We start from the raw sequence: 14,099 nt of genomic DNA on the forward strand, positions 1-14,099 counted from the left end.
GTTGTCACCTGAAATACAAATTGCCTGAGGACAACAAGCACCGAAAAGTCAGTGAGTGGCACGAAATGCACCTTCAACAGTTCTTTATTGCCTTGTATCCTAATGGCTTTTAAATTGTAACAGTGGTGTGGGGAAAAAAGCATTATCTAATTCGTGTCTTCCACAGCCAGCTGTCAATCAAAATATATAGGGAAAATCCAAGGCTTGGCAGAGTTCCTACATATTTCTTTCATTTTTTCTGTCATTTCATGCAGGCAAATAAAGTTGCACAGGGTTTTTCTGAGGATACAGTGAGAGAGGCATTGCACCGTTGAACATTTTTGAAAAGGTCACTTGCTATCTTGTCTGTGGTAGGATCTAAAAAAAAAAAATCTTAAGAGACAGACAATCAATCACAGCAGAGATATGACAACTTTAGAGCCAGATGCCCAATGTCTATGCATATCAAGTGTACTCCTTTGGCCTGACAAAACCTGGGCAAGCACAAGTCAGAGCCTGACACAGCCCACACAGCTAATGCTCTGGTAGACCTCCGCACTCTCGCATTAATATTCAGTTATTCAGTTCTTAATGCTGTTGGCCTCCCTGATTATGCAGTGCTGGCCTTTTCAAAGTTAAAAACACACATTACATTTCTGCAGCCTTGCACGCCTACATCGACACCTCTGAGTTACCACTGCTGTAAACCATTAGGCGACTACGGGTCGTCCAGTACAAACTGAGATATTAAGTAAATGTGGCAAAGGGGTAAGTGTGCACACCTTTGCAAAGTACTTTAATGACCAATCCTGACTAGTGTAATGGCTGATCATGACCAGTGTGATGATTGATCCTGGCTATAGTCATAACTGATCATCATAATGACTTATCCAGAGTCCTGTAAACACATCACATTACATTCATTTAGCAGACACTCTTATCCAGAGTGACTTCCAGCACAACAGAACAAGTGTATGCATTCAAGTTGAATAAGCAACAGTGTCAGACCAGGTTAACAACACTCCCAGACCCGTGAGTGTGAGCATAACACTGTTCAAGCTCTACCACAAGTTAATCTGTGCAACCTGAACAGACAAGGGAGACTAAGTATACTACCACACATCAGTGACCAGATCACAGAATCAAAAACACATTGTGATTCTATACGTAAAATAAACAGCAAGTACTAGAAGTAGCAGGTGTTAGGGGGTGGGGATTGAGGTGGAACCAAGTGCATGTCAGGCAGGCAGTCACGCAAAACATACCACTTTTCACCGCAGTGCAGAAACTGGCTGGAGAGTGGTTTCCAGAAAAACAAGATGGCACATTGATAACTCCTCTGCATCCACTTTGAGGAAAATTCTGTTCTATTCTAATCTATGGTGCTTTTCTTTAACATTCTTAAATGTAACAAAATTAAGCAAGAGCTAGGATCGTTGGACATTGGCAATTTATCAGTAGTTCTTTGACTTAGACCTTAGACACTCAGAGCCCCCTGCTTGATTACATTCTTAAGGTTTTTTGCTATGTATGAGCCAAAAAGCAATTTATAAGATGACAGAACTTATCTTAGAATGATAAATTATACATTTGGCACATGCAAATAGTTTGAGGGGCAATGTGTTTCTTTACAGAATGAGATAAACAAAACCTATTGACAGCCAGTCTAGGAATATAAAAGATATGATCCTCCCAGACAGTGCTTCAAAATGGAAAAAAAAAAAAGTTTGAAGATTTCTGACATAGACCTTCATAAAGCACTGCTGACAGTAATGTCACACACACTATTTAACTGCCCTTTCTGTCTTGCATTCTGCCAGTAGGGTCAGTAATCACTGATGTGTTTATTTGTCTGGGTAAGACAAGAAATGGCCAACAGACAGCCAAGGGAGCATCTCAAAAGAGAAACCATAATATAATAATAACAAAAGGACTGCTGGCATCCCTAGAAAACTTATTTTATTCAGCTGTTTATACAAGTCGCTTGGTCTTTTATGAAAATGGCCCAACAGAAATATATTGCAGTCCAGACTAGTCTAATGAATGCATTTTCATGCTTGCAGTGAGGGGGATTCTCTGAAGTCCACTACAAAGGAAAGCAAAGGCAAGAATTGTGCTGGCGGTAAATGATATCCATCTTGCAATCACTGAATCGGATGTTATGTCACTGCAGAAAGAATTTATTTCTTCTTTTAAAAAAACTGAGATTTAATTCACAATGAAGTAGGATATACTGAGATGTAGTATACTGAAAGAGAGGTATTAAACCTAATTAAACATGCAGTCATGTTTTTCTGAAGGGTCAGCTGACCTCTTTCCTTTGTAGCTTTCTCAAGTTCCTTTGATCCCCACGTCCATGGTTGCACTCAGCTGGTACACAGCCAGGACTGTGCGAAAAAAGAGAAAAAAGACCTCCACAATGTACCAAATGGGGAGCCAGTATGACACGGAAACGGTAACAGAAAAGGAAAACTCCCTTTTTATGAGATGGCGAGTGATGAGAAAGAGTCAAACGTGGAATAGCCTCAGCAGTGAAAGCACCTTGTACTCCTCACACCAGAACCCCATTACTGCATGTAACGGTCACTCCCTCCCGTGCCAGAACAGAGGCACAGCAGCTTTGGAACGGGAGAGCCGGCGCGGTGCTGTCCCTCGCTCTCCGATCGCCAGACAGAGAGGAGAACGGGTCTGGCTCCTCGCTTCTGCTCAGTGGCAGCACACTTTCTCCGTGACGATGTCACTTCCCGTTGAGAGGGACGTGAGAGTTGGGTGGGGGGGACCGGTGGGCAGGCTACCAGTGGTTTGGAGATGTCCGTCTCTGCTGCAAAGCAGGGCCACGCCAGCACCTTATCACACCCAAGCCTCTTTCTGCTCTCCACAGCCGCTACTTCAGAGCCCCCCCCCACCCCATCTCCCTTGGGGCCCCTCACTGTGGTAACCATTTCCTAACCAGCAATAATACTGGAAACACAATGCAAACAATGCTGAAAGCAGGACTGTTCCAGAGCTTACATTTTTGTTACTGTCCATTTAAACCACAGGATTAAAGTCATTCAGGTTAAACACGAGAATGATAGTAGTGCCCAACCCAGGAATTCAAACATGCCCATTTATACATGCCCATTTATATGCCTCTTTCCTAAACCGCTCCTCTACACTGATACATAGATAGTTACGTACACTGTGACCCTCCCAGGTAAAGTATTAGATTTGTGTATTTTTCATTCATTCAAATGCTGCCAAATCATTCCCCAGCTGGGCCTTGTTTTAGTGCACAGTACAGCACTCTATCACAGTCTGAGTGCAAAAGGCATTACACCAAATAAAAATTAATTCGTTGATTTACTGAAGACAGCAGCGATCATCCAGTGGTAAATTAATGGGCTTTAACTGTTGCCCGCCGATAATATTCAAACAGACCAACAGAAGACAAAAGACAGAGCTGGGTTTTCAAAGTCATCTGAGAATAATATCTGGATAGTAGATGCCGTCACTTCTGTATGCATGCATGGCGGCTGTCATTTTAAGAGCCTGGCCTCATTGTGTACACTGTTTCGATCAATCCCAGGCTGTACTCCATACATATTAACAGCCATTACATGTGAGCAAGCAAAGGGCAAGCTCTTGTGTGCAAGCTCAATGCCTTGCACACACGCTGCGCAGAGCTAATGAAGTGGCCCAGTGGTTTGTGCCTCAGAGCCATCACTGGCAATATGGACGCATCCAGTTGCAAAAGTCTGTGGAATTAAAAAAGGCCATTGCATAACTAACCTTTATGGTTGCCTCCAGGTCCGTGCATACTCTGCAGCGTGGGCCATAATGTCTAATCAAAGGTCATTTGTGCATCTCTCCCAGGCTTGGGCTCTTTAGCACAATCATTACATTATTTGCTTGCTTGGGAGATGGCCTTATCCAGAGTGACATACATAGCTTACGTCGAATCCATTTACACAGCTGTTCAAGGGTACGACGGCAGTGCCCCACTTGGGAATCGAAGCATGGACTCTGGATTACAAGATCGGCCCCTTTACCTTTGGGCCACGCTGCTGCTCCTTGTGGTACCGGAATATGGCCAAACCACAAGTGACTGCTTACCTAACAGTTCTAGACATGTGACCCAGCAAATCTGAGGGAAGGAGACGAGGACAAGATGAGATGCTGTTCATGTGCATTTACTTTCAGAAATGAAGACAATACATTTCACTTTGACCTTCAGCCTTTCAGAGGCATTGAGCACGGCTTTATCGACTATCATTTAAGTGGTATGAAGAAAATCTTTTTTCAATGGACTGAGTTGAACTCTCTAAGTTAGTTTGATCGGTCTGTTTTTTTTTTTCGCTAGAATTGAAAAGCACTTTAATGACCATCTGCATTCAATCAAGTCCTTGATGCTGCTGCATCCGTTCCGTACTAATCACATCCTCTCACTAAACTTTGTCATTATTTCTTTATTTGCCTGCCAAGCTGACACTCCCATTCAGGGCAGCTCATATAGCTTCTCTTTCTTGCATGTCATCCATTTACATCCATAAAGCTGGATATCTTAGCTGGAGCCTCAATCAATCAGGTTAAGCACCTACAGCAATTGCCACAGCACTACCTACCCTTTAAGCCGTTCACATTTCAATACAGAGGCTTTCACTGAAACAAACGTCAGTCACAATAACAAAACAAGCTCTGGCAGGGCCCAGATTTAGCGTGATCATGCTGCATGTCATGCCAGCACCGGAGCTTATGGAGTGGTGACTCCGTCCGCCGTAAAGCATGCAGCGCCTGCACCACGACTGCTCGAACCTATATCTACATAGATCTGTATCCGCTCCACAACTCCACCAGTGCCCTGTGCTTGGCTCGTCACATGACAAACCCTGCCAGACCGCATATTAAAGTTCCAAATGAAGATTCCAGGAGAGAATTTTTAGACAATCCCCAGGCAATCAACAATCCTGTCCCATCCTCAAGTATAAAAATCCCAGTCACCACTTTCCTTCTCATGCTAGTTGCTCACAGCAGCATCCCTCTTCCACCCAATCTTCTCCTTAATTTCGATTTCCACATGACGTCTAAAATGGGGAGGAAACAACCTCAGCCCATGGAAAAGGTGCAACCCCTTACTCAGACTCCAAGCCAAAGATCTACACACCTATACCCTCATCATTAGCAAATGCCCCTCAATATAATAAAATCCATACCTACTGAATTCACATGTATTTTGCAAAATTTGAAAAAGTAATTTTTTTAGGTAATAAAACTGTTTTGACTGTTTTATTATCAATTCCACTCCCCTCGTCTCCTCCACTTACGGCGTTCCAGCAGAAAAGCACTTTAAGCCTGACTGACAGGCGCTGACGGGCGGCCATGTCTGTGGAGAAACACACAGGTGTGCGTCGGCGCAACAGCCAGTGCGCCGGAGATAGTGCCAATCTGAATACGGCTAACGTAATACCGTGTCAGAGAGGCAACCGGAGAACCCATCTGGGGAGGAAAGATTGCACTTTTGACCCTCTCTGAGGAGAGATTATCGACCATTATCCCTCCGCTCTGAGTGGCAGTCTGCTGTTTGTGTGGAGGCATCACACAGCGTGAGAGACAGAACAAGGCTTTTCGTACAGACAGGTGCAGAAGATGCACTGAGAACGCCAAGATGTTCTCTATAAACTCTTTCTAATAAAATTAGGGAGGGATACAGCTCTAAAGCATATTCACTACAGGTTGAGCTTGAATTTTATCCACCTGCACTTGACATGGCAAACCTTTTGCTGCTGTGGCTACTGAAAAGCTTGCCGTTTGATGAAGTGCCAAACATTTCATCATGTGTCTTCCTTAAAGGAACAAATTGATTGCATCATGTTTTTTTTTTTAAGACATTCCAACGTCGTCGTCGAATTTTATTAATATTCTACCACAATATTTGATTTATATAAGCGCTCAAGATTGAACACAAAGGCTGTGGTTATTTTTATCGCCTGTGATTTTTCTCTTCTTTAAAAACATCTCCCATACTACAAAGGAGACTACCATTAACAGCATTTTGCAACGTGGGGCAGGGCAGTTCTTTTACCTCCACCATTCTGGTTGCTGTTAAAGGTTACCTACAGGCTGGTTTTAAAGGAGCACTGATCCACTGATAGAAAAATGCAGTGCCATGTTACTTATAATCAGAGACACTCCTGAGAGAGGGAGGTGAGGTCTTGCCATTTCCTGCTCAGACCGCTGTCTCGCCTCAGTCCCACAAGTGTGCAAACAGACCGCGTGGCGATGGGCCACTCAGATACAGAACGGTGCCCATCCACTGTCTGGGATCTGGAATTAAATCTTCCAAATGCCAGACCCGTCTACAGTATCTGAAAGACACCAGGCTTTTCTGTGCCATCTGTCGTGTTGCTAGATATACATTTTGTTGTGCTTGGAGGACAGCAGTCTGGATTTCACTATCTGTCGCCCCGCGCGTCTCCCTCGGATGTGATCTCGTACCCCACGGCTGTGCGCTCAGCACCGTAAACAAAAGGCTGCCAGCGCGGCTCGCTCCGAGCCTCTTAAAGCATCTCTGAGGGAGACATGGAGGCTCGTGTGAAACGGCCGTATACACGAAGGGCCTTTCAGAGGAAGGATTTAAGAGTTCAGCACCCCCCCCCCCCCCACCACCACCCGCTTTCTTTATCCCTACCCTCCACCTCTGTGAGCGTTTTCACACGGGCCAGTGGAAGCAGCTGATGACCTAGAGCGTCTGTCACAATCACTTCTCTCTCTCTCTCTCTCTCACTCTCCCCCCTCCCCCCTTTTCTGTCTCCTTCTTTCTATGCCTCTCTCCCACTCTATCTCTCCACCCCTCTCTCTCACTCTCTCTCTCTCTCTCTCTCTCTCTTTCACTTTGTGTATTGCTGTCTTTTAGGTATCCTAACAGTGGTTCCTCAGGGAAGAAGAAGCCAACCCTGTCAAAGACTACCGCCATGACGATTTTAAAGACTCTCGTGTGTCCTTCCCTAATTGCAAATCAAACTCCAAAAGAGGACAAGACTAAAGCAATATTTTTTGTCAATTATGTCTTCAGGGAGGCGATTTTAATCCACAGGAAGTGGAGCGGTTCTTACAACAAACAAAACGGAGGCTGCCAGATTATTTCAACAACAGATGACTCAGACATGTCAGAGCAGTAATAGCAAAACCCAGCATTTATTCCAAATTGAACAATTCCAGGCTCAAACACTGATAAAAGCTTTGTCTTCACACACATTATATTAGCTGATGTACATCTGTTGTAGTGTTTGCCATGAGTACGATGTGGGTTTTTTTTCCTGTTTGTAATCATTAATGGCATGTTCAGATTCATTTAGACTCTGAGACGTGATGGCAATGTGAATCAATGTTGGGAGATCGAATAAATAGCCTTGATGATGATGTAAATGAATATCTGTCAAGAAAAGTTCAAAAGGGCTGGATTTCCATTCAAGGGTCCATTTGTGTGTCCACATCAATCAAGGTCTATCTTACAGTAAACAATTACTTGGGGTGATGGGTGTGTTCACAGAGCAGAGTTTATGGAAGCAAGTCTCTAATGTGCAATTTTTCAACACACAAAAGGGTGTAAGATAGTTTAGAATACACATTTGATAGCTAATAGGATCCTGGTTCTCACAGGCCTACCCTTGAGGCTGTTATCGCCATTGTAATAGCCATTAATCAAAGCAAGCTCACTTTCACACTGAATTATCAAACCATATATTTCAGCTTGCATTGGCTTATTCAGTTTTAGTCACATTGTTGCCATTGTTGTTATGTATTCAAATGAAATGAAATCGCAAATTAATGCTGAAGCATGCTGAGCTGTTGAAGTATGTAGTGTTTTATTATAAACAGATATCATGTTTTCATCTTGAAAAACTTAATCCTTCAATCTCAAATATTGTATATTTGGCATGTCACTGCTTCTTATACATCAAAAAGTGAATTTGTAACTGTGATTTCTCCAATGCAGGTAAGTGTTTTCAACTGCTTAATTATTTAATTACTGTATTAAAGAGACTTCTCAAAACAAGCATGTAAATGTGATATTTATTTTACTCTTTATGCTAAACTAAGGCATATTTCTTAATTGTGTCCTTCTTAATTGTAAGATGACACACGTGTCATAGAGACATTAGGTATGCAACCTTAATCACTTTTATAACTCCATTACCAGTTTTAAATGCATAACACATACATAATTTATATGATTACAAGGTATAATGTGATAATGTGCCTGGGTGAATGAATCTAATTCTAGTTGTCGTTTATGTATTATGATAGCCTGTAATTATCTTGTGGTGCTTAGAAAATATACATTCTATGCATAATTGCACAACAGAGTTGTACACTGACACAAAGTCATGCTGCATATCAATTTGCCCTATGTGCAACCTACGTTCCTTCCCAAACATAATACAAAGTTAACACCATTGTAGTGTTGTAGATCTACCACAGAAGTGAAAATTAGTCATTTCGATATATGGGAATCTACTTGGAAATATTGCACCAAGAGAATATGGTATTACCAGACAATAAAATCCTATCAGGAAAATACTCCAGCACACAGTAATTCCATTTTTTTGGGTCTGTAGCCAAATTTCTTGAAGGGGATTAAGGCATTCATCATACTCCTTTTATATCATTGTCTTTTGAATCATAGAACATATTAAATGTCTTGTTACATGTTTTTTTACATTTGTTATATCATAATCCTTCCATACTCCATACTACACGGATTAAAAAAAACTTGAGGTGGACAGGGAACATTGAGATGAAGGTAAAATCTACGCACACCCACCACGCCTCAGGCGTGACACGCATAATTGAGACACAGTGTCACATAAATCACAATGCAAACAGATGTACGGAATCAAAGTGCCAGTGTCTGCCGGTGACAAACCATCTGCTGGGCAATTCTGATTCTGCTTAGGGCGGAATTGATGCAACGCTGAATTGAAAAGCCAATATGTTATAATGACGGGCACTTTCACAGAGCGCCTACTGCAGGAAACAGGATTCATCTGAAAGAAAGGGAAGGCAAGATGACAGCAGATCCACCAATCCCTAAACCGTGTCACTCGTTCCTCTCTCTCGCTCTCTCTCTCTCTCTCTCTCTCTCTCTCTCCTCTCCCTGTTCCTCGGCACAGGCGCAAGTCAGCAGGATAACAGAAGTTTCATCCTTCATTCTGAAGCCTCACTGTAAACGGCTCAATCCACCAAACCTTATTCCCTGTCTCCAAGCCGCCATGGTGGCCCGCAGGACGATTCTCTGGAAACACTCAAATGCGATTTTCGCTTTAAGTGTTGAAAATCAAGGGAGGTGCTCTCGATTTTCGTCAAACGGCCCATCGAGCAAAAACGCAGCGTTCGCGTTCACCTCGGGTACGCTGCTCTGTCGTTCCGATTACGCGCTGGCAAAGATGTGATAAGACCACCCAAATGTGATTTTCTCACCATAGCAGAATGTATGTATTGACAGCCACGGTAATATCCCAACCACAGCCAGATGCTTGCTGTTCTGAACAGGCTCTGCACCTGCAGAGCCATCCATATACCTTCATGTTTTTCTGGAACAAAATTAATTATCTGTGAACTATATGACTCTTCCCTCTACAATGGTAGTAGAGTTGTAGTAGTATGCAAACAATAAAGAGCAAGATATAAAAAAATTGGCGCAGAAAAAAATGTAAGAGGCATGTTTTTTTTATTCAGGAATATGAGTAAACATTAATGCGTCTGTATTGTTGTTATTGCTTGAGTCTAGGTCCATAGTGAGAGTGAATCAAGACCAAGGGCCAGGTCACTCACCTCCGTCCACTGTCCCTGAGACTGGACCATGAGGATGACGCAGGGGTCGGACTTGTTCAGGGTGTCCCGGTCGAGCAGGGCCTTGCAGGAGACCCGCAGCTCCACTTTGGACACGCAGGCAGCAGGGACCCCGCTGAGGGCAGCGGCCGGGGACGCTGGGTCCTGGATGTCATTCATCCTGGCTGGGAATGTCAGGGGAGAGCCGGGGCTGGTGAGGGGACAGGAGACCTTCCACCAACTCCTAGAGCTACAGGGCTCTACCAACAGCTACTGTTGCTCAGCCCTGGAAAGCAGTGGGACTGCAGACAAACACATATGACAGGTCCTCTGACATAAGAGGTAACCTTGACTGAAGGAAAATTCTTTGTTGCAGGGGAAGGTGTTTGCAGTCTTTTTAAGTCCCTAATCAAGGAGATTTTAATGGTATCATGTGTCTCTCTGCCTTGTCCTGAGCTATACTCTTTTTTCATAAAAGGTGGGAGGGTGACATTTCAGGGTAAATTCAGGCATTTGATTGGGCAGGCCAGACAGATGTGGAGTGTACATGCACTGACTTAGACCATCAGAGGGCAGTAGAGAGCAAATGGTTCGGGGGTTGAATTCCTAATGATGGGAATGATGGGGTGGTTATTTTTTTCAAGTCTTCATAATGTTTCTCTCCATTAATCTAAGAGTAAATGTTTAAGAGATATTTCCAAACATATCCAGGATCTAGAGAAAGGTTCTTGTTTCTTCACCCAAGACACAGGAACCTAAGAAAAGAATGAAAAAAAAATTGAATAAATCTTTCAATACACCTCTCTGTGTCACCATAATCATTACTTTTCTCAGCATTTATTGTCTGACATGATGGCTTAAATGTATTTGAATCCTGGGTTTTAACAGTACCAGTAAGTGCACCAACTAACAGAATGGCAACAGGGGTGACAACTCATTTACTAAAACATAGTGTAGGAGTCTAATAGTGCAAATTTAGTTTCAGTTTCAGTTTAGTTTCAATTAACCAAATTCTACTCTCTTAGGTGAATAAATGCATCATATCAAGATTGTTTGCATTTAACTTACAAATTATTCACAAAAATAAGCATAACAGAGAATCACACAACTAAAAATGTTAATCTAAAACAGCTTCTTAAGACTTATATTCTTAAGAAACTGTCTAAGGAATCTGCTCTAGTTCTAAGGATCCAAGCATTTTGTTAATTTGACACTCGGTGAGATGTATGTAATGTACGAGCTCACCAGTACACACCTTTGCATTTGTTCATATAGAACACAATAGCCACCAGTGGCTACACAGCAACACAGATAATACTCCACCTACATTACCACATATCTCCTAAGATTACCCTTTAGTACTTTCAATCATTCAATGTTCTCCTATTGGTGGGAGGGATTTCTCCTCATAATCTAAAGGCATTGCTCTTTAGACCGACTAAAATATGTCCATAGCTCCACTGCTATGAATGGATACTTGACAAGCTTCCAGTTTTCGCTGAGGGCTAATCTATGTTGCGTAACGGGAGAAGAGCCAAAATGATGCCCCGCGAATCATCGTTCTGCGCTCTGAAAAGGTTGTGATGAGCGAGGTTTTCTAAGCAAGGGATCCCCAGTTCTTTAATGCACCAGTTGTTCGTACTGACTGTTTCCAACAATACACTGTATCTCTCACATTTAGGTCTATTTATCATCTATCATGTCTCTCTGTCTGTGGAGGACCGTGTGTAGATTGGAGACACGTCCGAAAAGTGAAGGAAAAATCTGTAATAGCGCTCCGTTTAATTCGTGGATAGACTGGCGCCCTCTCACCGTTCCGTTGCGGTTTTAAAAGATTATATCTACAAGTAATAGTATCTTTTCAGTTGGTGTTCTTTTGGAACTACCAACAGAGCGAAATGTGGTTAGGAGGTATGATATTCTTATATTCCTATACACGTATCGGTTCTCCCCTGTGCGTGGTTTGCGGTTGACGATATGGAGAGCAATCCTAAACCCGTTTTTCGTCATTAATAAACATGAGGAATTTGCGAGGATTACCCATTGGCAGGCGGCTCATTTTGACTTAATTCTACCAATTTGGTGGTGTCATCTTCGTGAACTTCCCTTTGAACACTTTTACTACTGCAACAAACAATCGGTTTGCAAAAGTTTTTTTTTTTTTTCAAAATTAAAATTATTTCATGTTAAGTGTAAAAAAGGCAGAGCTACCACATCGGATGCAACGTAGTAAGCTACAAAGGAGCCAGCGGGTGGTGGGGGATCCGTGCTCAAACGGGCATACCTCTTATTCGTGTAATGCAAACCAAAACGAGATTCAAGATACTTACAAAAGAAAGGTAAGTAACATGTTAAAGTAAGTAAGTTCCGTCGCAAGTGAATAATTATTCCGCTGTAACTACTATGTCTTTAATATGATCTATCATCTCCATAAAGCCCTGGCGTAGAGCAATCGTCTCCTAAGAGTTCTATTTCAGAACCATCGCCGACGGACAGTTACCGTCATCTCCGACGTAAAATTGCTGGATGGCGCACATCAGTTGGAATACCATAGAACTGCAAAATTAATATTTGATTAAAACATTATAGCCCGAATTAATTCGCGCAGATCATAAGGAAAGCGGACACCCTAATGAAAAAAACCAACTAGGGTTGTGTTCCCATGTCACACAATACAACAATCATTTTAAAATGTCGGCTTAATAAAATGATGAGGCTCTTAAATGTGAATTACAGAGTTGCCTTCACAGATTTGTGCAATTTACTGGAATTTGCGGCCGCTAGACAGTTCACCCTTAAATTGCCTCGCTTAACTGTCCTGAAGGGACAGTAGTTATTGAGATTTATATAATGTGAATTAGACTCAGATAATGACAACTGATGGGCGATACACCTCAACAAACACCCACGGCTTCAAATCTGTGGCGTTTGCATAGATTTTAATTAAGATTTGACCAACTGTAAATTCCCCGTCCAGTAATTAAGGCTACGATAAAGTTCCACTGAAATAACGTCTGAACTTTTTTATGCCAAAACATCTACGTTAATTGTCCGCCCTACCCGCCGCAATAACATGTTTATTATATCACATTCTAATTTGCTCTTGTACACGAAAATATTATCACAGATTATCTCGTAATGCACAGGAAATTCTATTGTGGCTACGATGCCAGTACATGCGCTAACTGCATGGTAATCTAGGGCGGGCGTGGGAAGAACTCTCAACATAAAATAATATGCCACCAACAAGCGTTTATAAAGTATCATGAAAACAAAAGCAACTAAAGACATTTCATGGGAAAACACGATTGGAACCAGATTCTTCGGCAGTTCTCGTTCTGTGTTGGAAAGTGTTCTCAGCATCGTAATTTTTAAGCCTGTTAGTTTCGAATACTGTTGTTGCTTCTTTGAATGCGTTTTACACGTTCCTGTTAAGAAATCAATGCATGGTCATGTATGATCAGCCTTTGCTTACTCGAAATCACGTTTAGTCTGGTTACGCGTCCCGTCTTCAAGAACATAGCTAAGGTCTAATGCATGTGTTGATACTACCAACAGAAAAACGCTCCCTGGGTAAACACTTAACAAGAAGTCGAAAGGCTAATTCAACATTAATTTGCTTTTTCAATAACACAGATATCTGAGAAATGGAGCGCCGAGAAACAGAGAACGGGACTCATTTTTACGAACCAAGCGGTTTCATGAGCGTTTAACTCTAAGTAAGTTGAGTCCCTCTTAATTAAGACCTGAATACCGGCACATGTCTATCGTATTAGTTTGGATAACAGCGTAATTTCCACACGTGCAGAGGATGGGTTATATGCTTTCATCCAAAGCAAAAAGATGCAAATCAGACGAGCTTTGATAATTCTTGGTAAAACAATTCATATTTACAGACGCTTGTCTCTCCTTCAACACAATACAATTACAATAGAATTAATAGTGAACCTACTAGGCTAATTCTAAAATATGTTCAAATTAAGACTTAAGTAATTAACGCTTATTGCATTATTCATCTACCATTGCCAAACCTTACGTTATTTAGGAACAGGTCTTACCTGCTGTACTCCCCACAACATGCACTTGTTGTTTAAACGTTTCCTCTATCATCTGCTAGTTTTCCGAAACTCGGGGTACGAGGAAGGGAGGGGAAAAGGGGTGTGTGTTAGCGCGTGAAAGAGAATCGCTTACAGCCTTTACAGCTGTTGTTCCACTATTGTCCGCAAGAGGGAGACGTTGGTTTGTAACGGTGGCATAAGTGGGCGCAGCTCTCTGTCGGCTGCAAAAATTAGTAGCCTGAACACAGAGAA

At 42.3% G+C, this 14,099-nt stretch overlaps 1 protein-coding gene across 1 annotated transcript in view; it reads right to left on the reverse strand.

Moving 5' to 3' along the window:
• The window catches only part of LOC118787800 (copine-7-like), a 42,882-nt gene extending 28,991 nt beyond the window's left edge, over nucleotides 1-13,891 (reverse strand). Inside the window, exons 1-2 of the mRNA XM_036543486.1 lie at nucleotides 13,848-13,891; nucleotides 9,793-10,544 (exon numbers count right to left, since the gene is read on the reverse strand). Of these exons, the coding sequence (XP_036399379.1) occupies nucleotides 9,793-9,969 (177 nt within the window). The 5' untranslated portion in view covers nucleotides 9,970-10,544; nucleotides 13,848-13,891. The remainder of the gene's footprint in view (nucleotides 1-9,792; nucleotides 10,545-13,847) is intronic.
• Nucleotides 13,892-14,099: the final 208 nt, after the last annotated feature.

This window comes from Megalops cyprinoides, chromosome 13, assembly GCF_013368585.1.
Source record: "Megalops cyprinoides isolate fMegCyp1 chromosome 13, fMegCyp1.pri, whole genome shotgun sequence".
NCBI classification, from domain to species: Eukaryota; Metazoa; Chordata; class Actinopteri; order Elopiformes; family Megalopidae; genus Megalops; species Megalops cyprinoides.